Source organism: Martes martes, assembly GCF_963455335.1.
Source record: "Martes martes genome assembly, chromosome: 13".
NCBI lineage: Eukaryota > Metazoa > Chordata > Mammalia > Carnivora > Mustelidae > Martes > Martes martes.
In genome coordinates, this window is record NC_137901.1 from 21917986 (window position 1) to 21938256 (window position 20271).

General features: G+C 37.5%; 1 protein-coding gene across 1 annotated transcript in view; it reads right to left on the reverse strand.

Moving 5' to 3' along the window:
• Positions 1 to 20271, reverse strand: part of DCC (DCC netrin 1 receptor) — a gene marked incomplete at both ends in the record, with an annotated part of 1141350 nt that overhangs the window by 576047 nt on the left and 545032 nt on the right. Inside the window, 2 exons of the mRNA XM_080821994.1 lie at positions 17499 to 17635; positions 19584 to 19734. Coding sequence (XP_080678120.1) covers positions 17499 to 17635; positions 19584 to 19734 — 288 coding nt within the window. The remainder of the gene's footprint in view (positions 1 to 17498; positions 17636 to 19583; positions 19735 to 20271) is intronic.

The window sequence follows — 20271 nt, forward strand, 5'->3', positions numbered from 1 at the left end:
GGTTGCGATAAGACACAACTGAGAGACAGGTGGGAGGTTCTAGGTGTGGTCTAGGCAACAGGGTAGAGTAGCTGGGCTTAGGGTGAGAGAAGTCAGGATGAAGAGAAGTGGGTAAATTTTAAATACTTTCTGGAGGTTGAACTGCCAGGGCTTTAATTCAAAGTATTATGAAATGAAGTCTCAAATCTAATGACTAGGTTTGATATATTGTAACACCGAGGATATATTTATTAAACTAAACTTTCTTTATGGAGTTTGACAGTTTTCATATGTATTGTGTATGTGAATGATAAATATTCCTTCTTATCTGAAGCTAATTTAATTGTGATTACTTATTTTCTGGGTGATTTTCCTAATAACTTACAAAGTCAGCATTTTTCATAGTCTTCGGTAAAGTGTAAATAATGGTGGCACACTTCTTAAGCTCCCTCCAGAAAGCTTGTAATATTTTGAGCTCAAATTATTTTTTAAATGATACTAGCTAATATTTATTTAATGCTTTATATGTATCAGACCCTGATTCATGCCCAAATCACTAGACTTTGCAACCCACCCAAAGCAGGAAAATTTTCTCATCTTCTCTCACTAATATCACTCGAATTTCCACTTGTATGACTTTGGTTCAGCGATCCTATGTGTTTATGATAAATCGTACTGCCTGGATTTAAGTTCCACTGTTCTCAGAATCCATTTCTTTACCACAGTTTCTTTGTCCTTGAGCTTCTCTGAAATGTCAGGCGATGGCAAGAACTGTGCAATTGACAACACAAGATCTGAACGAGACTTCCTAATCTGAGTTTGAGTAATCAAGGACAAAGCATGTTAACATATAGACACCCTGTCATTAATAACAGTAATGATGACAATGCCACCTACTGAGTGTCTGCTCTGTTCCAGGCACTGTCTGGAATTGCACTGAACATGCATCATTTTGCTTATTTTAATCTCCATCATGACTCTGCAGGCTAGATGCCCTGGCCCATTGCGCAGACAGTGTTAGAGATGGGGAGATGTGTTCATAACCACTACCCCCGCCCCAGCACCCTCAAGCCTAACTAGAGCAGGTTGGAGGAGCAGAGAGGGAAACAAAATGGTAGGCAAAATGAGAAGGTATGGATGGAAGGAAAGATGAGAGTCATAATCACACACATGTTCCTGCTTATAGGGGAGGTACTATAAATTGTCTATACAATGTTCAGCCAAAAAGAAGAGAAAAAAGCAGCTTGCAGAAGAAATAAAAAATGAGAACTAACTTGTTTCTCTGTTTACACGGAAGGGAGTAAAGAACTGGTGAGGAGAAAAACTCACTCACTGATATCTTCTTCTGAGGCCAGATTAAATTTATTATTATTTTATTATTGTTTTAAAAATCAAACAAAGAAAATGCCCCCTTCTGTGACTTTCCCTTCCGAAATATATCTACACAATGACCCTGTGTCATCTTAATTCCCCAGGTATTTTGCAAGCTAAATTATTATTCCAAAGGAAACACAGTATTACGTGCACAATCCCCACATTTATCTGGCTAACCATCCTTTAAAAATCGCACACATGCACACACACCCCCCACACACAATCCCCCAGCTCATTTGAAATTTCTTTTGTTTTCATGCACTGTAAATTGGTGATAAAGTGTTATTACTGAGCATTTGGCAGTTGGATTCACTAACTACTTTTTGAATGTCAGTAAGAATATACCAAGGGAAAATTGAATTATATAATGTAATCACTTGGGCTAATTATTTTCTTTGCTGGCCCTCTAAAGAAGCAATGGATGAGAACTCACAAATATCACATTTATTTTTCTTAGCAGGAGAGGAGCACTGGTCTGTGATTAAAGTGGCATCATGTTGCTTCTTACAGAATGTGTAATGGGTCTGAACTGCAGGAATAAAAAAGCAGGTACACCCATTAACTGTAGTAAAAATCCCCTTTTAATTGGGTAGGCGGTTTCCATAGAAATGTATACAGTAAGCGGCCATTACATATAAACCAAAGTGGTCGGCTTTATTGCTGATAGCAGGAGATTCTTCACCTGAAGCTCTCCTTCAGTCTCCAAATACAAGCAAAAAAAAAATTCAACCTTGGAGCCTTTTCTGTTTGCACATAGGATTTCCCAAACATAAGCCTGTTAGAGATTCTAAGAAGTCCTGTGGTATGTACCTGTCTAACTCAACTTTGTTTTAACCAACATTTTCCAAATTTAGGTAATCCCAGATGATTTTTTGTTTTATCTTACTTTGGTTTTTTTTTGTTTGTTTTTTGTTTTTGTTTTTGTTTTTGTTTTTCATTTTTTTAGGGAATACCTAATAATACACATACAGCTTGGGGAATGCTGGTCAGCCAAATGTTTAGCCTTCATCTTTACTAGAGGTCTCCCTTGACTGCACAGTTGTTGCATCTTTAACTTCGTCCATTTTATTCATACCGAACTTGCACCCAAAATGTGTTTTGCAAGGAATAACGATCAAAATATCACTATTGCTATTTAGAATAGCACAATTCCTATTATGATTGCATAGCAACAGCTTCTCTGAACAACAAGAATAAGTGTAAAATGAGAAAGAATGCTTGAGTCTGAGGACTGTGTATAATTTTTTTTTTTTTTTTTTTTTTTTGGTCACAGGGAGGACTTAATGAGACTTTTTTTCCCCACATACTGAAATTTGATATTCAGGATGAAAATCTAAATTGAATTCTGAGAGAGAAAAAAGTGTATATTTCTTACATGTTTCTTAAATGCTTAATTTGTGCCAACTGGTATGCAAGACACTGGGGACACGGCAATGATTAACATATAAAGCCTCCCCTTTGAGAATCTTCCCAACCAGCATGTTATATGTTAATCGTGGATTTAGCAAGAAATTATGGAAGCACAGAGAAGGAAGAGGAGTTGTCACATGGGTGTTTCTGATGTTAGATCCAATGATCAAAGTTCATTGTGCATATGTGGCACAGCACTGGTTTAAAATAGACAAAAAATAAGTTTTTGTGAACTCAGAGGTTTTCACCCAGATAGCCAGTGACCTCAGTACTTCCTCTGTGTGGCATCCCAGTTAGTTCGTTCCTAAGAGAGTGGTATACTGTACCCCACACACATATGCCCATAAAAAGCCATTACACATTAATAATAAAAAGACAAGTAATGAATTTAAAATGAGCAAAGGATCTGAAATGACATTTCTTCAAGAAAGATATACAAATGGTGAATAAATCCATGAAAAGATACTCAACATCATTAGTCATTCGGGAGATGAAAATCAAACTCAGAATGAGATATCACTTCACACCCATGAGGCTAGTTAGAATTTAAAAAAAAAAAAAGTCAGCTAATAACAAGTATTGATGAGGATGTAGAGAAATAGAAATACCCATGCATTGCTGGTAGGAATGTAAAATGGCCGAGTCTCTTTGGAAAATATCTGGTAGTTCCTCAAATGATTGAACATAGAATTACCATAGAACTCAGTGGTTCCATTCCTAGGTATATACTCAAGATAACTGAAAATGTAGGTCCACACAAAAACTTGTACATAAATGCTTATACAGAATTATTAATAGCAGACAAAAGTAGAGGCAATTCCATTGCCCATCATTGCCCTAATGAATAAATAAAACATGGTATATCAATACAATGGAATATTATTTGCCCATAAGAAGAAATGAACTACTAATATACAGTACAATCTAGTTGAACTTTGAAAACATTATACTGAGCTAAAGAAACCAGTCACAAACACAACGTACTCTATGATTCCATTTTTGTAAAATGTCCAAAATAGAAAAATCTACAGAGACAGAAAGTAGACTGATGGTTGCTTAGGGCCATTGTAAGGTAGAGGGAAAAGAGAGAATAAGGTTAAAGGGTACAAGGTTTCCTTTCAGGTGATGAAAGTGTTCTAAAATTCGCTATGGTCAGATATGTTTGCAAACACCTGTGATTGTACTGAAACCAGTAAATTATACAGTTGAAATGTGAAGATGTTTAGTGTGTGAACTATAGTGGTGGATAGTATCTCAATAAAGCTGTTTTACAGCATTAGGCAAGAAACTTACTGCACTTTCAATAAACATTTGTTGAGTAACTGATAAATCAACAAATGTCTGTCGAACTTCAAATGCTTTACTTGAATAGAGTCTGCCATTGAAAGCCATGTTTTCAAGTTGGTGCTTTTTGCCCTTAGGAACACTGCCACCAAGTGGTGGAAGGAGCTTTGGTCTTGTGGTACAAATTTCAGGAGTATGGATCCAGGCATACTCTGGTGGTTTCTTACTAAAATATACCAGATGATACTAAAGATAAGTCCACACCCTACTATGTAAAACAATCACTAAAATGATTATATCTGGACACATGAAATAATAAATCAGAAATAAAAGTCCTTGGAAAGTATAGAAAGAAAGGTCATGCTTTATTCTCCAGCCTTTCAAAATTGGCAAGTGCAACTGATGCTAACTCTTGCTAACTCTAATTAAAACACTCCTGTCTCCTTTAGTTTGAGTCCTATAACAGTCAAACTCCTTCTGGGATAATGTATACTTCTGGTACCTCAGGACAACTTTGGCATAGCATGCCCTTTTGGGCATCTTTCCACCACTGTCAGCAGTTCTCCTCCTTCTAAACCACAGATGGTCAATTCACCTTGCTGAGACTGTTAGGGCTAATTAAAATCATAGCCTTAGATTGCCTTTTTAATGCTCTGAATTAGTGCATGGCCTTCATCTTTCCCTCTGGAGCCTCTACTTCCTTTCTCATCTTTCTGAGAAAGAAGAAAAGTTAGATCCACAGCCATCTCAAGGATAAACACACACACACAAAAAAAACTATTCAAACTGCTTTCTCCAATGAAAGACAGAAGGAGAGGAGAGATCCACATAGTAGGTCTTTAAATAAATATCTGTGTAATCAATAAATAAATCCCATTACAAATTCAACCATTATTTTCACAGACAGTCTAATTGCAATTGTCATACCAAATCATTTTACACTAACAGCCCGGACATTCCATGTTTCTTCTTCTAATACATTTATGCATTCAACAGAATTTCCTAAACATCAATTTGGGTAGAACTTTTGCATACTCTTATGATGGGTGTGATTTCAGGTGAAAAAAGATTATAGTAAGAAATCAGCATAGTTATAAGAAGGCACAGCAAATAGATGATTTTGATTTTTTAAAATTTAATTATCCCTTATATTATTCATTTTTATCATACATTTGGGATCATACCCCTACATGGAAAAAGAAAAAAAAAAAACACTCAACTAATTTCATTATGATCCATTTGGCAATTACCCTGTGAAAGATAATCAATACAAACCTACCTAAGGCACTGCTTTTATGGCTATGACCATTAAATGCATATGGGTGGGGGGGGCGGTCACTGCTAATAAAGGGCAATTATAGAGAGACATGAAATTTAAGGACTGTTACTTTGGGGGAAGCAGTGATGTAGTAAATTCAGGAGAACTCCATTCAAAGTTACACACTGTAATAGAGGAGTTAAAGATTAACTTTATTAATATATTTTATGGTAACTATTTTCTGTTTATAGCTAAGAACCTAAGCCAAAAACCCCACATGGGTGATTCAACAGCAAATTTGTAAAGGAGGCAACTGAACACCTTAATGGAGGTGGATATGTCAGTTACTCTCCAAACAAATGGATGGGTCACTTCCCTGCTTGACCAATTACACATGCTTAGAAAGTATCAACACATCCAATACGTTTCAGTTAAAAAAAAAAAAAAAAAAGCAACACTAAAGCATATACAAAAAATAAAAGGAGGCAAAGCCCTATCAATTTTTAATTATCATATTCCCTTCCATTACTAGACACATCTGAGAGTTGATGGAGTGTGAACATCTGTATGCTTGTTGTAGTAAACTGAATTTATAGAGCATATCTAAGAATTGAGTTAAAAAAAAAACAGAAAACATAACTTCTTCATAGATAATGATGTATTTATTATTAAAATTGGGACAGACCATTCAGAATTATAAGATCTCAATGTTAGTAGTACCTTAACCCTATAAACTACTAAATAAGGAGCTGATGATACTAAAGAGAAAATAAAAACAATAGAACATTTAGACATCGAACTACACATAACCTAGTATAGAAACAGAGAAATGGCTTTTGATTCATTGCTCTTGTATGAGGGATTTTTTTTTTTTTTTACATGCTTGGAAATTTGAGATTGTCAGTATTAACAATATGTAAGAGGGGAGGAGTCAAGATGGCGGAGAAGTAGCAGGCTGAGACGACATCGGGTAGCAGGAGATCAGCTAGATAGCTTATCTAACCATTGTGAACACCTACAAATCCAACGGGAAATCGAAGAGAAGAAGAGCAACAATTCCAGAAACAAAAAATCGATCACTTTCTGAAAGGTAGGACCTGCGGAGAAGTGAATCCAAAGCAACGGGAAGATAGACCCCAGGGGGAGGGGCCGGCACCCGGCAAGCAGCGGAGCAATGGAGCACAAAATTGGGACTTTTAAAAGTTGGCTCCACTGGGAGACATCGCTCCAGGGGCTACACCGGGGGGAAACCCAGGCGGGGTCAACATAACCCCAGGTGCCGCAGGGTCACAGAAGGACTGGGGATGTCTGAGTGCCGCAGAGCTCGCAGGTATTAGAGCAGGGAAGCCGGCTACAGCGACAAAGCCGAGGAGTGAGCTCTAAGCCCGGGGTTACCTTGTGCCGGTCGCAGGCTGGGTGGGCTCGGAGCGCGGCTGGAGGCTGCGGAGACGGAGGCGACCCGGCGCTTTTCTCCAGCTCCAGCAATTGACTGCTTTCCTCAAGGCGCGACCACAGGCCAAGGAGGTGGGGCGGTTGGGCGCTTTGCTCTGAGGGCACACTGAGGAGCGGAACCCCAAGCTCTCGGCTCCTCCGGGCCGAGAGATTGGGAGGCCGCCATCTTCATTCCCGTCCTCCGGAACTCTACGGAAAGCGCTCAGGGAACAAAAGCTCCCGAAAGCAAACCCGAGCGGATTACTTAGCCCGGCCCCTGGCAAGGGCGGTGCAATTCCGCCTGCGGCAAAGACACTTGAGAATCACTACAACAGGCCCCTCCCCCAGAAGATCAACAAGAAACCCATCCAAAACCAACTTCAGTCACCAAGAACAGTGGAATTCCACAGCAGGAGAAAGCAAATCCTACCTGGACAAAATGACAAGGCAGAAAAACTCACCTCAAAAAAAAGAACAAGAGGCCGTACCGAAGGCTGGAGACCTAATCAATACGGACATAGGTAACATGACAGATCTAGAGTTCAGAATGACAATTCTCAAGGTTCTAGCCGGGCTCAAAAAAGGCATAGAAGATATTAGAGAAACCCTCTCCGGAGAGATAAAAGCCCTTTCTGGAGAAATAAAAGAACTAAAATCTAACCAAGTTGAAATCAAAAAAGCTATTAATGAGGTGCAATCAAAAATGGAAGCTCTCAGTGCTAGGATAAATGAGGCAGAAGAAAGAATTAGTGACATAGAAGACCAAATGACAGAGAATAAAGAAGCTGAGCAAAAGAGAGACAAACAAATACTGGACCACGAGGAGAGAATTCGAGAGATAAGTGACACCATAAGACGACACAACATTAGAATAATTGGGATTCCAGAAGAAGAAGAAAGAGAGAGGGGAGCAGAAGGTATATTGGAGACAATTATTGGAGAGAATTTCCCTAATATGGCAAAGGGAACAAACATCAAAATCCAGGAAATGCTAAGAACGCCCCTCAAAATCAATAAAAATAGGTCCACACCTCGTCACCTGACAGTAAAATTTACAAGTCTTAGCGACAAAGAGAAAATCCTGAAAGCAGCCCGGGAAAAGAAGTCTGTAACATACAAGGGTAAAAACATTAGATTGCCAGCGGACCTATCCACAGAGACCTGGCAGGCCAGAAAGAACTGGCATGATATATTCAGAGCACTAAACGAGAAAAACATGCAGCCAAGAATACTATATCCGGCTAGGCTATCATTGAAAATAGAAGGAGAGATAAAGAGCTTCCAGGACAAACAAAAGCTGAAAGAATTTGCAAACACCAAACCAGCTCTACAGGAAATATTGAAAGGGGTCTTCTAAGCAAAGAGAGACCCTAAAAGTAGTAGATCAGAAAAAAACAGAGACAATATACAGTAACAGTCACCTTACAGGCAATACAATGGCACTAAATTCATATCTCTCAATAGTTACCCTGAATGTTAATGGGCTCAATGCCCCAATCAAAAGACACAGGGTATCAGAATGGATAAAAAAACAAAACCCATCAATATGCTGCCTACAAGAAACTCATTTTAGACCCGAAGACACCTCCAGATTTAAAGTGAGGGGGTGGAAAACAATGTACCATGCTAATGGACATCAGAAGAAAGCTGGGGTGGCAATCCTTATATCAGATCAATTAGATTTTAAGCCAAAGACTATAATAAGAGATGAGGAAGGACACTATATCATACTCAAAGGGTCTGTCCAACAAGAAGATCTAACAATCTTAAATATCTATGCCCCTAACATGGGAGCAGCCAACTATATAAACCAATTAATAACAAAATCAAAGAAATACATCGACAGTAATACAATAATAGCAGGGGACTTTAACACTCCCCTCACTGAAATGGACAGATCATCTAAGCAAAAGATCAACAAGGAAATAAAGGCCTTAAATGACACACTGGGCCAGATGGACATCACAGATATATTCAGAACATTCCATCCCAAAGCAACAGAATATACATTCTTCTCTAGTGCACATGGAACATTCTCCAGAATAGACCACATCCTGGGTCATAAATCAGGTCTCAATCGGTACCAAAAGATTGAGATCATTCCCTGCATATTTTCAGACCACAATGCTCTGAAGCTCGAACTCAATCACAAGAGGAAATTTGGAAAGAACGCAAATACATGGAGACTAAACAGCATCCTTCTAAAAAATGAATGGGTCAACCAGGAAATTAAAGAAGAATTGAAAAAATTCATGGAAACAAATGATAATGAAAACACAACAGTTCAAAATCTGTGGGACACAACAAAGGCAGTCCTGAGAGGAAAATATATAGCGGTGCAAGCCTTTCTCAAGAAACAAGAAAGGTCTCAAATACACAACCTAACCCTACACCTAAAGGAGCTGGAAAGAGAACAACAAATAAAGCCTAAACCCAGCAGGAGAAGAGAAATCATAAAGATCAGAGCAGAAATCAATGAAATAGAAACTAAAAAAACAATAGAACAAATCAACAAAACTAGGAGCTGGTTCTTTGAAAGAATTAATAAGATTGATAAGCCCCTGGCCAGACTTATCAAAAAGAAAAGAGAAAGGACGCAAATAAATAAAATCATGAATGAAAGAGGAGAGATCACAACCAACACCAAAGAAATACAAACAATTATAAGATCATACTACGAGCAACTCTATGGCAACAAATTTGACAATCTGGAAGAAATGGATACATTTCTAGAGATGTATAAACTACCACAACTGAACCAGGAAGAAATAGATAACCTGAACAGACCCATAACCAGTAAGGAGATTGAAACAGTCATCAAAAATCTCCAAACAAACAAAAGTCCAGGACCAGACGGCTTCCCAGGGGAATTCTACCAAACATTTAAAGAAGAATTAATTCCTATTCTCCTGAAACTGTTCCAAAAAATAGAAATGGAAGGAAAACTTCCGAATTCATTCTATGAGGCCAGCATCACCTTGATCCCAAAACCAGACAAGGATCCCACCAAAAAAGAGAATTACAGACCCATATCCTTGATGAACACAGATGCAAAAATTCTCACTAAAATACTGGCCAATAGGATCCAACAGGACAGTAAAAGGATTATTCACCACGACCAAGTGGGATTTATTCCAGGGCTGCGAGGTTGGTTCAACATCTGCAAATCCATCAATGTGATAGAATACATTAATAAAAGAAAGAATAAGAACCATATGATACTCTCAATAGATGCTGAAAAAGCTTTTGACAAAGTGCAGCATCCCTTCCTGATTAAAACTCTTCAAAGTGTAGGGATAGAAGGCACATACCTCAATATTATCAAAGCCATCTATGAAAAACCCACCGCAAATATCATTCTCAATGGAGAAAAACTGAAAGCTTTTCCGCTAAGGTCAGAAACACGGCAGGGATGTCCGTTATCACCACTGCTGTTCAACATAGTACTGGAAGTCTTAGCCTCAGCAATCAGACAACAAAAAGAAATTAAAGGCATCCAAATCGGCAAAGAAGAAGTCAAACTATCACTCTTTGCAGATGATATGATACTATATGTGGAAAACCCAAAAGGCTCCACTCCAAAACTGCAAGAACTTATACAGGAATTCAGTAAAGTGTCAGGATATAAAGTCAATGCACAGAAATCAGTCGCATTTCTTTACACTAACAACAAGACAGAAGAAAGAGAAATTGAGGGGTCAGTCCCATTTACAATCGTACCCAAAACCATAAGATACCTAGGAATAAATCTAACCAAAGAGGCAAAGAATCTATACTCAGAAAACTATAAAGTACTCATGAAAGAAATGGAGGAAGACACAAAGAAATGGAAAAATATTCCATGCTCATGGATTGGAAGAACAAATATTGTGAAAATGTCTATTCTACCTAAAGCAATCTACACATTTAATGCAATCCCTATCAAAATCCCATCCATTTTTTTAAAGAAATAGAACAAATAATCCTAAAATTTATACGGAACCAGAAAAGACCTCGAATAGCCAAAGGAATATTGAAAAAGAAAGCCAAAGTCGGTGGCATCACAATTCCAGACTTCAAGCTCTACTACAAAGCTGTCATCATCAAGACAGTATGGTACTGGCACAAAAACAGACATATAGACCAATGGAACAGAATAGAGAGCCCAGAAATAGACCCTCAACTCTATGGTCAACTAATCTTCGACAAAGCAGGAAAGAATATCCAATGGAAAAAAGACAGCCTCTTCAACAAATGGTGCTGGGAAAATTGGACAGCCACATGCAGAAAAATGAAATTGGACTATTTCCTTACACCACACACGAAAATAGACTCAAAATGGGTGAAGGACCTCAATGTGCGAAAGGAATCTATCAAAATCCTTGAGGACAATGCAGGCAGCAACCTCTTTGACCTCCACCGCAGCAACTTCTTCCTAGGAACATCGCCAAAGGCAACAGAAGCAAGGGCAAAAATGAACTATTGGGATTTCATCAAGATCAAAAGCTTTTGCACAGCAAAGGAAACAGTGAACAAAACCAAAAGACAACTAACAGAATGGGAGAAGATATTTGCAAACGACATATCAGATAAAGGGCTAGTATCCAAAATCTATAAAGAGCTTATCAAACTCAATACCCAAAGAACAAATAATCCAGTCAAGAAATGGGCAGATGACATGAACAGACATTTCTGCAAAGAAGACATCCAGATGGCCAACAGACACATGAAAAAATGCTCCATATCATTCGGCATCAGGGAAATACAAATCAAAACCACAATGAGATACCACCTCACACCAGTCAGAATGGCCAAAATTAACAAGTCAAGAAATGACAGATGCTGGCGAGGATGCGGAGAGAGGGGAACCCTCCTACACTGCTGGTGGGAATGCAAGCTGGTGCAACCACTCTGGAAAACAGTGTGGAGGTTCCTCAAAAAACTGAAAATAGAGCTACCCTATGACCCAGCAATTGCACTACTGGGTATATATCCTAAAGATACAAATGTGGTGCTCCGAAGGGGCACGTGCACCCGAATGTTTATAGCAGCAATGTCCACAATAGCCAAACTGTGGAAAGAGCCTAGATGTCCATCAACAGATGAATGGATAAAGAAGATGTGGTATATATACACAATGGAATACTATGCAGCCTTCAAAAGACATGAAATCTTGCCATTTGCGACGATGTGGATGGAACTAGAGGGTATCATGCTTAGCGAAATAAGTCAATCGGAGAAAGACAACTATCATATGATCTCTTTGATATGAGGAAGTGGAGATGCAAGGCGGGGGGGGTTGGGGGGAGGTAGGAAAAGAAAAAATGAAAAGATGGGATTGGGAGGGAGACAAACCAAAAAAGACTCAATCTCAAGAAACAGACTGAGGGTTGCGGGGGGGAGGGGGGCCGGGAGAGGCTGGTGGGGAAATGGACATTGGGGAGGGTATGGGCTATGATGAGTGCTGTGAAATGTGTAAACCTGACGATTCACAGACATGTACCCCTGGGGATAAAAATACATTATATGTTTATTAAAATAAAAAAATTAAAGAAAAACAATATGTAAGAAATATTGGTAATATACTTCTTTGTTGTAGCTTATGTCTCTATGAAACTAATCAAACTCTTCTTAACAGTATAATACACAGTATGGCTACTCTTTTTGTGGTTATATTCATCTGTTCAGGCTGCTGAAACAAAGTATCACCATGGACTCAGTGGCTTAGATAACAGTCTCCCTCTTTCCCAACTTTTCCTCAGCTCTTCTATTTCTTGTCTGTTTATCTAACTAGTCTTTGAAGTCAAGACTGGTGCCATATGCATCTTTCCATGCCCAAAGAGTGCCTGGCTAAGTACAGAAGATGCACTCCAGTGGTGGCTGCTGTCAGTATGGATGCTGGGGTTCAGTTGTGTCTTTGGGCCTAGAAGCTGTGCTTGGTCAACTCATTATATACCCAGCCATCTTTTTTATTATTCTTAAGCATTTTTAGAAGACAGTGAGCAACTCATGGGATTTTCCTATCCCATTACATTACAAAATGATAGTTTTTAATGGGGTTTTTAACTTCCTCTATAGATCTTAGTCTGCTGTCTTCTTACCTTGCTTTTAAGATGATTTTTCCAAAACTTTCTAAATAGATTGGTCTATTATCTACTTGTCGAATCAATACATTATGTAATGGCTGAGGTAACCATATGCATTTAAAATAATATGGGATGGGGTTATGAAGAGAAATTTTCTTAGAAATAAGGACTATATGTGCATTTTATACATATATGGTATATATATGCATTACACATATGTGTACATGTATGTACATGTGTATGTATATATACTATATATTATACTATAGATACTATAGATACTATACTATAGATATTAAAATATAATTTAATATTCTGAATCCACTGCCATTGGACTTAAAGACATAACCTGTCTGAGCTGGACGTGCTGTCGGTCAGTAGAGAGCCATTCTGAACACACTGCAGGAGGGAGACCCATGGATCCCTGTCCCATAAGAGGAAGCCTCAGGCAGACAAAACACCTGCCTCGGGACTTCTCTTTAGAGTTGTTTTCTGGGGATAAATATAAACTAAAAACCACATGAAGTGATATGTACTACTCATGGGAGAGGGGGGAAAGATATGGAGAATTCTTAGATTTGGTTATGGGTTTTCAATTATGTGCCAAGAACAGACCTAGCAGACTTATTTATGTCTATGAAGCCAGATTGTACCAATTCTAGCCAAGATTTCTCTAGAAATGAGAGAGAACCTACACACTAAGGTAAACTTTTAACAGTAGATTGCATATATGGCTGAAGACTGCTTTTAAAAGAATTCTGGAATCTAGAAAGTTCAAACTGTTTTCATTTTGTCACCATGCTAGACTTAATGGCTTCTTCTCAAGAGTGAACTTTCCACCCATCTCCTGTGTGTGCATGGGCTAAGAAAAAGTTTGTCCAAGGCTGGGCACTTCTTTGGTCAAATATCAAAAGTTTTTTTAAAGAATGCATTTCGGGATGCCTGCATAGATCAGCCGGTGGAGTGTCTGCCTTCAGCTCAGGTCATGATCCCGGAGTCCTGAGATCAAGTCCCGCACCACACTCTCTGCTCAGTGGGTAACCTGCTTCTCCCTCTCTTCCCTGCTCCTGTCCTCTCTCACTATCTCTGTCTCTCTCCCTTCAATAAATCAATTTTAAAAAATCTTAAAAAAACCCACATCTATTAATTTATTTATAGTTCATGTACTTTAGATAAGCTGTCCTTAATCTTATCTATTAAAATTTCCCCAAGTTTAATTATTATGGAAATTTCAATATTCATTTTATAGTGTAAATGCTTTAAATTATATTTCATGTTTATTAACTCTGAAACTCTTGAGGAAAACCGCAGAATTTCTCCTGTTGTATATAAAATGGTATCATGCTTGAGAAGTCTGTTAGTTCATGAAGGTTCACATTCAAAGCCAGTCTAAGTGCAAGAAAGGACCATGATTTGAAAGGCAAAATAAAAGTCTGATAAAATGCATGCTTGAAACTTTTAAGCACAAGCTTGGATTTCTTGCGGGATTTTATCTTATGAAGAATCTACATTAGGTTAAATTCTTAGAACTGATGAAAACTATTTAAATAACACTGATAATCAAGCTCTTTTCTCCCCACCCTTTTTTTCAAAGATTTTATTTATTTTAAAGACTTTATTCATTTTTTTAAAGATTTATTTATTTATTTATTTATTATTTTATTTAGAGAGAGAGAACTCACAAGGGGCTGAGAGGGAAGGAAAAGGCAGGCTCCCCAGTGAGCAGGAAGCCAGACTGGGCTCTATCCCAGGACCCTGAGATCATGACCTGAGTCAAAGACAGATGCGTAACCAACTGAGACATGCAGGCACCCCATCCCCATCTTTTAAAAAAAAAGGTTATCTATTTGACAGAGAGAGAAAGAGCACAAATAGGGCGAGCAGCAGGCAGAGGGAGAGGGAAAAGCAGGCTCCACGCTGAGTGGGGGAGCCTGATGTCGGGCTCGTTCCCAGGACCCTGGAATCATGACCTGAGCAGAAGGCAGACACTTAACCAACTGAGCCACCCAAGGCAACCTCCTCCAGCCACCATCCCCAACTTTTTAAGTAAAAGTAATAAATTCCATTTTCCATTATTTAAACTCAGTCTTGCAGGATGAGCTTAACTTTATATTAGAATAGTCAAAGACCATATCAAAAATTTTATTACACTAACATTCATTTTAAAACCTGGGTAGAACAGTTAAAACAGTATTATGATCATTTCCTGAATTCAATCATGTCTTTTATAATAGTCACAGATCATGCTAGGTATGTGGAAGATCTTTAGAATGTATACCCAGTTACCAAGAGAATTACCAAGACATAAACACAACTCTATTTTCTTAAATTAACAATGCTTCTAATTTACACATTCAATATGTAATCTACAATGAAATTGTTGGAAATTGGGTGATTCATTTATAATAAAAATATGAGTCTAATAGCAACAAAGCCAGCAGCTATATAGAAAAATACTCGGTACCCTATACAAAGTGTAAAATAAAAACAAAACAAAACAAAAAACCCAAAACAACAAAATATATATACACAGAGCCTATATAGCATAGTTATTATTCCTCCTACATTGAGTTCCTGTAAATCAATAAATAAAGGTGAATATTTTAATAAATGTATAAAGGTCAAAAGCATTGATAGCTAACTTACAAAATATAAAATGCAAATGTCCAGTAAAATTATAAAAATAAATCCAAATTTAATAAAGGTGCAAATTAGAACAAAGAGAGTCCATTTAAAAAAATGTTAGGCAAATATTGGTAGAGAGAAATGTATTTTTTTTTTAATCACACGTTTAAAAGGGAGGGAGCATGAGTGAAGGAGACAGGCAGAGAGAGAGGGAGAGGCAGAGGGAGAAGCAGACTCCCTGCTGAGAAGGGAGCCCAGTGCAGGGCTGGATCCCAGGACCCTGGGATCATGACCTGAGCCAAAGGCAGATGCTTAACACACTGAGCCACCCAGGTGCCCTGAGAGAAATGTAGCTTTTGGAGAGAGGCAATTCTTGTACTGCTGGTGTGAGTATAAACATTGTTGTGATACTTTTCCTTAGCATATAAACAAATAAATGACAAAAATATGGAATAATAATCTCAGCATTTTTGTTGTTTGTGTGTTCTTTTTTAAACAGAACTTGGAAACAAGACAATACTCAACAATAAAGAACTGGAGAACATACACATGCACACAGAACATATAGAAAAAGATGCTATGCATGTCGATATATGCGTGTATATGGATATTCCTACCTATATTTCTGGCTAAGTTACTCAGAAATCATAATTTATATACAATAGGCTTAGCTATCAATGAGGCATCATGCATCTAAATATTGTATAATAATCTGGTATGAAATTTGACCTCATTTATTTGCAATTAGAAGTTTACCCATGATCACTATAAATTCTAGGTAATTCTATAACTGCATTTGCTTTATGATCAGTAGCATACTTTACAAAATAATTTCTATATAGTCATTCTGTGTTGCTATACTTTGATGTTACAAATGTAAAAGTTCTTTGTTTCACCAAAAACTTCCATATAAAATGACAATATTAAATTGCTGCCATTTTAAAGACAAGCTATTTTAGTTAGGATAATGCTACTTCTAAAACCAAAGAATTAAAGTCCTTTGCCTATTCTTAGTTTAATATTTATGGTTTGATAAAAAAACAAACAACTCCATTGTCTCACCCATCACATGCATTATTACCCTATCTGAAGATGAAAGCATTTTCTGAATAAACTTTAAAGCCAAAAAGTAAAAAGGAGAGGATAAGATTATTATGGTACAGGTTAGCAGATATAATCAGCATACCATACCTTTCCATTTCTACTGAATAACTTTTAAAGAGCCTATGATTTTTCCTGTACTCTTTACAAGGTAAAAAGATTTATTCCAGAGGGAAAAATCCAAAGACTAATAAATAATTTTTTTGTTGCTGTTACAGGAAAAAGCAACTGGAATTCAAATGGTAAAGCACTTTCTCCAAATTACATGATTCAAATTAAACTGACTAAAAAAAAAAAATCTGGGGTAATGATATGTGTTTGCGTACCTACCATGTATAACAATTATTAATTTACAATGATACATAGTGACCCTGCTTTTCTGAATCATATGTACCATCCACACCCCTTAACTTTTTAAAATTAGATTCTTTCTATCTGTTTTCCTTAGATATGTTTGATTTTATTGCTTAACCTTCAACATAACATCTACAGTATTTCCATATTAACAAAACAATCTTACCAAGACATTTGAATTTATTGTCAGGAACCCTTTCATCTCAAATGATATCAGACTTTCCCACTCAAGTGAACATCGTTTCTACAATTTCTCTCATTCATTCCTTCATTTATTTTCCCCAGATAAAATACTTGGGAGTCTCTCATTTGTTATTAAACTCATTTGCTGTTTAATACATTTGTTAAATAATAATTTTTCATAGGTTTCAGTTGTATCAATGGAATAATTAGACTAAAGAGCGATGCGTCTAGATTTTAGTCAATGAGCAATATTCAAACACTGCTTTTAACCCCTATGTAATTAATCAAAGTAGAGTAAGGACATGTAAGGAATATTTCGACTTTGTAATTTTGTATAACAAACACAGGAGGCAATTCAGGGATAAGCATTTAAAGTGTCACGGTGATATACTTTGAAAAGGACAGTGTAAACTAATCTCGAGCCACGGACTTACCCAAGACTGTGAGCTCTGCAGAGGCACTAATATTCTCATTTTTATATGTAACAACACAGGTGTAAGTTCCACTATCATCATCTGTCACATTGGAGATAAGCAGGTTGCTTCCACCCAATAGGGAATACTTTTTGGACCTGTAAGACACAGGCATATAAAATTAGAGATTAGATTAATGTACTAATATATATGTGTATATTAGGCAAGGTACTCAGAGGTTTAAATAAACTTTACAAAATCCGATTATAAAATTAGAAAGAAACTATTTTGGGGGTCTTGGTAACACCACATTTATTAATCAAAAATCCATTCAAGATAAACCCCTTCCACTGGAAGTCTTTGTGCAGTGATCAAAGAAATTAAATAGATTAAACCTGGAACCAAGCTTAGTACTGAAAAGAAATTTACAGATATTCTGGTGCAATTCTCTCATTTTGGATCTGAGGACCACAAGCTCCGGGGAAGTGATTCCCCACAGTGGAAGTCAATGTCTTGTGTCCTGACATCTGATTTAGTAACATTTGTATAAGGCCACATTTCATACTGTACCATGAATATCTGGCTATATTCAGAGGACGTGTTTTGGCATGCTAAAGCTGCAACCAGGTTTCTCACATGCTTTAATATTCTCAGAAGAATAGTGACACTGTACCATATAGTGTTGTTATACAAATACAGAGGGGAAATGAAATTTAAAGATTTAAGTTATTGTCTGTGAACCTATCTCATCACAGAAAACAAATGTGTTAAAAAGGAGTACACCAGACCTCCAAATCAATGAAATTAATTTCTTAAGTGAAATCCATTTAATCAAAATGTTTCAGGCTGTGTTCCATTGTATTAAGAGTTTACTTTCTAAACTATGCCTTAAGATGAACTTCTAATAATTCAAAGCCAGCCACGTTCTCCTTTTGCCTTATCTTAAATGATTTGTTACATCTGCAGTGTGAAAGACAAAATTGGAGCTGAAAAAGTTGCACAGACCCTATAATGACATGCTATGTATTTCAATTCAGAAAACTTTAATTTCTTGGGGTGCCAGCTGGTTCAGTCTGTTAAGCATCTGCCTTCAGCTCAGGTCATGATCCCAGGCCCTGGGATCGAACCCTGCATTTGGGTCTCTGCTCAGCGGGGACCCTGCTTCTCCCTCTCCCTCTGCCTGCTGCTCTGCCTACTTGTGCTTTCTCTCTGTCAAATAAATAAATAAAAACTAAAAAAAAAAAAAAAAAAGAAAAGAAAAGGAAAAAAAAAAGAAAGCTTTAATTTCTTTTCTTTCTTTCTTTTTTTTTTTTTTTTAAAGATTTTATTCATTTATTTGACAGACAGAGATCACAAGTAGGCAGAGAGGAAGGCAGACAGAGAGGCAGAAGCAGGCACCTTGCTGAGAAGAAAGCCGATGCGATGCGGGGCTCAATCCCAGGACCCTGGGATCATGACCTGAGCTGAAGGTAGAGGTTTTAACCCTGAGCCACCCAGATGCCCCTTTTAAATTATTTACTTTTTTAAAAAAATTACTTTCTTTTTTTTAAGGTTGTTTTTTGGTTTGTTTTTTTTTTTTTTTTGGTTTTTGTTATTTTTCTTTTATTTGTTTTATTTGAGAGAGAGACCAGGAGAAGTGGAGAATCAAAGGGAGAAGCAGACTCCCTGATGTGCAGGGAGCCTGATGTGGGACTCAATCCTGGGACTCCAGGATCATGACCTGAGCCGAAGGCAGTCACTTAACCAACTAAGCCACCTAGGTGCCCAAGAAAGCTTTAATTTCTTAATAAATATTTTATTCTCTATTCCACTTCCTTAAGATGATACCCTCCAAGGTTTCTTTGCTGAATAGTTTTTGGACAGGGAGTTTTCAACAACAACCCTGGCTTTCTAAATTTCTTTTCTGAATTGATCCCATAGATTTTGACTCTGTTCCCTGTCTCTTTATCCTATTGGGTAAATGTCTTTCATATATTATATAATGTCAAGGAATGTGGGGGGAAAATCAAGTATCATCAAAAACTCTAGTCTTTCTAGGTACCTATATCAAATTAGAGAAGGGGAAACAGTGACATATACTTCACAAAAGGCTTCTATTTGTGATACCTGAGTTGGATGACTTCCTCTCCTCGTAACCAGGTAAAACTCGGGGGAGGATAGCCAGAAACACAACACTCCAGGATGGCATCTTTTCCTTCAATGGCCATCACATTGGATGGTCTCTGCAGAAAATATAGCTGCCTATGCAGTCCTGGGTCTGTGGAAAGAAAACACAAAATCACATCTTTTATGAAAAACACTGTAAAGATAAAAGGTGTAGCTTGAACCATTTTTTTCCCCCCTAATAAGACACGCTGATAGAGAAGAAGGAAAGAAAAACTGGAAAGTTACCAGTGAAATTTATCAACTAGACTCTTAAAAGGTTTTTCCATCCCTAGTTTCTAGAATCATGATAGAATATTCTTAGCTGTTGATGACACCATGATATAAGGCAACAGGCAGAAGCTTGTGACAAGTCACTCATGAGGTCTCCCAGACTTGTGGACTTCTCATTAGAGAACAAGACAATGTGATCAGTAGTTTTTCTAAACATTATCTCCTGGAACTTTTTGGTATGTTCAATTTGTCTGCCTCTAATATCTATTCCACTTCCTTCTGCTTTGTCTATTAAATCTGTGGCTGTTAGAAATGTGATAAATAACATACAAGGATTAAGAAGGTAGAGTGTAGAAGGTTCGGTGGGGGGGGGGGGGACCTGCGGTCTTCAAAATAGACCTTACACTAAATTTTGTTT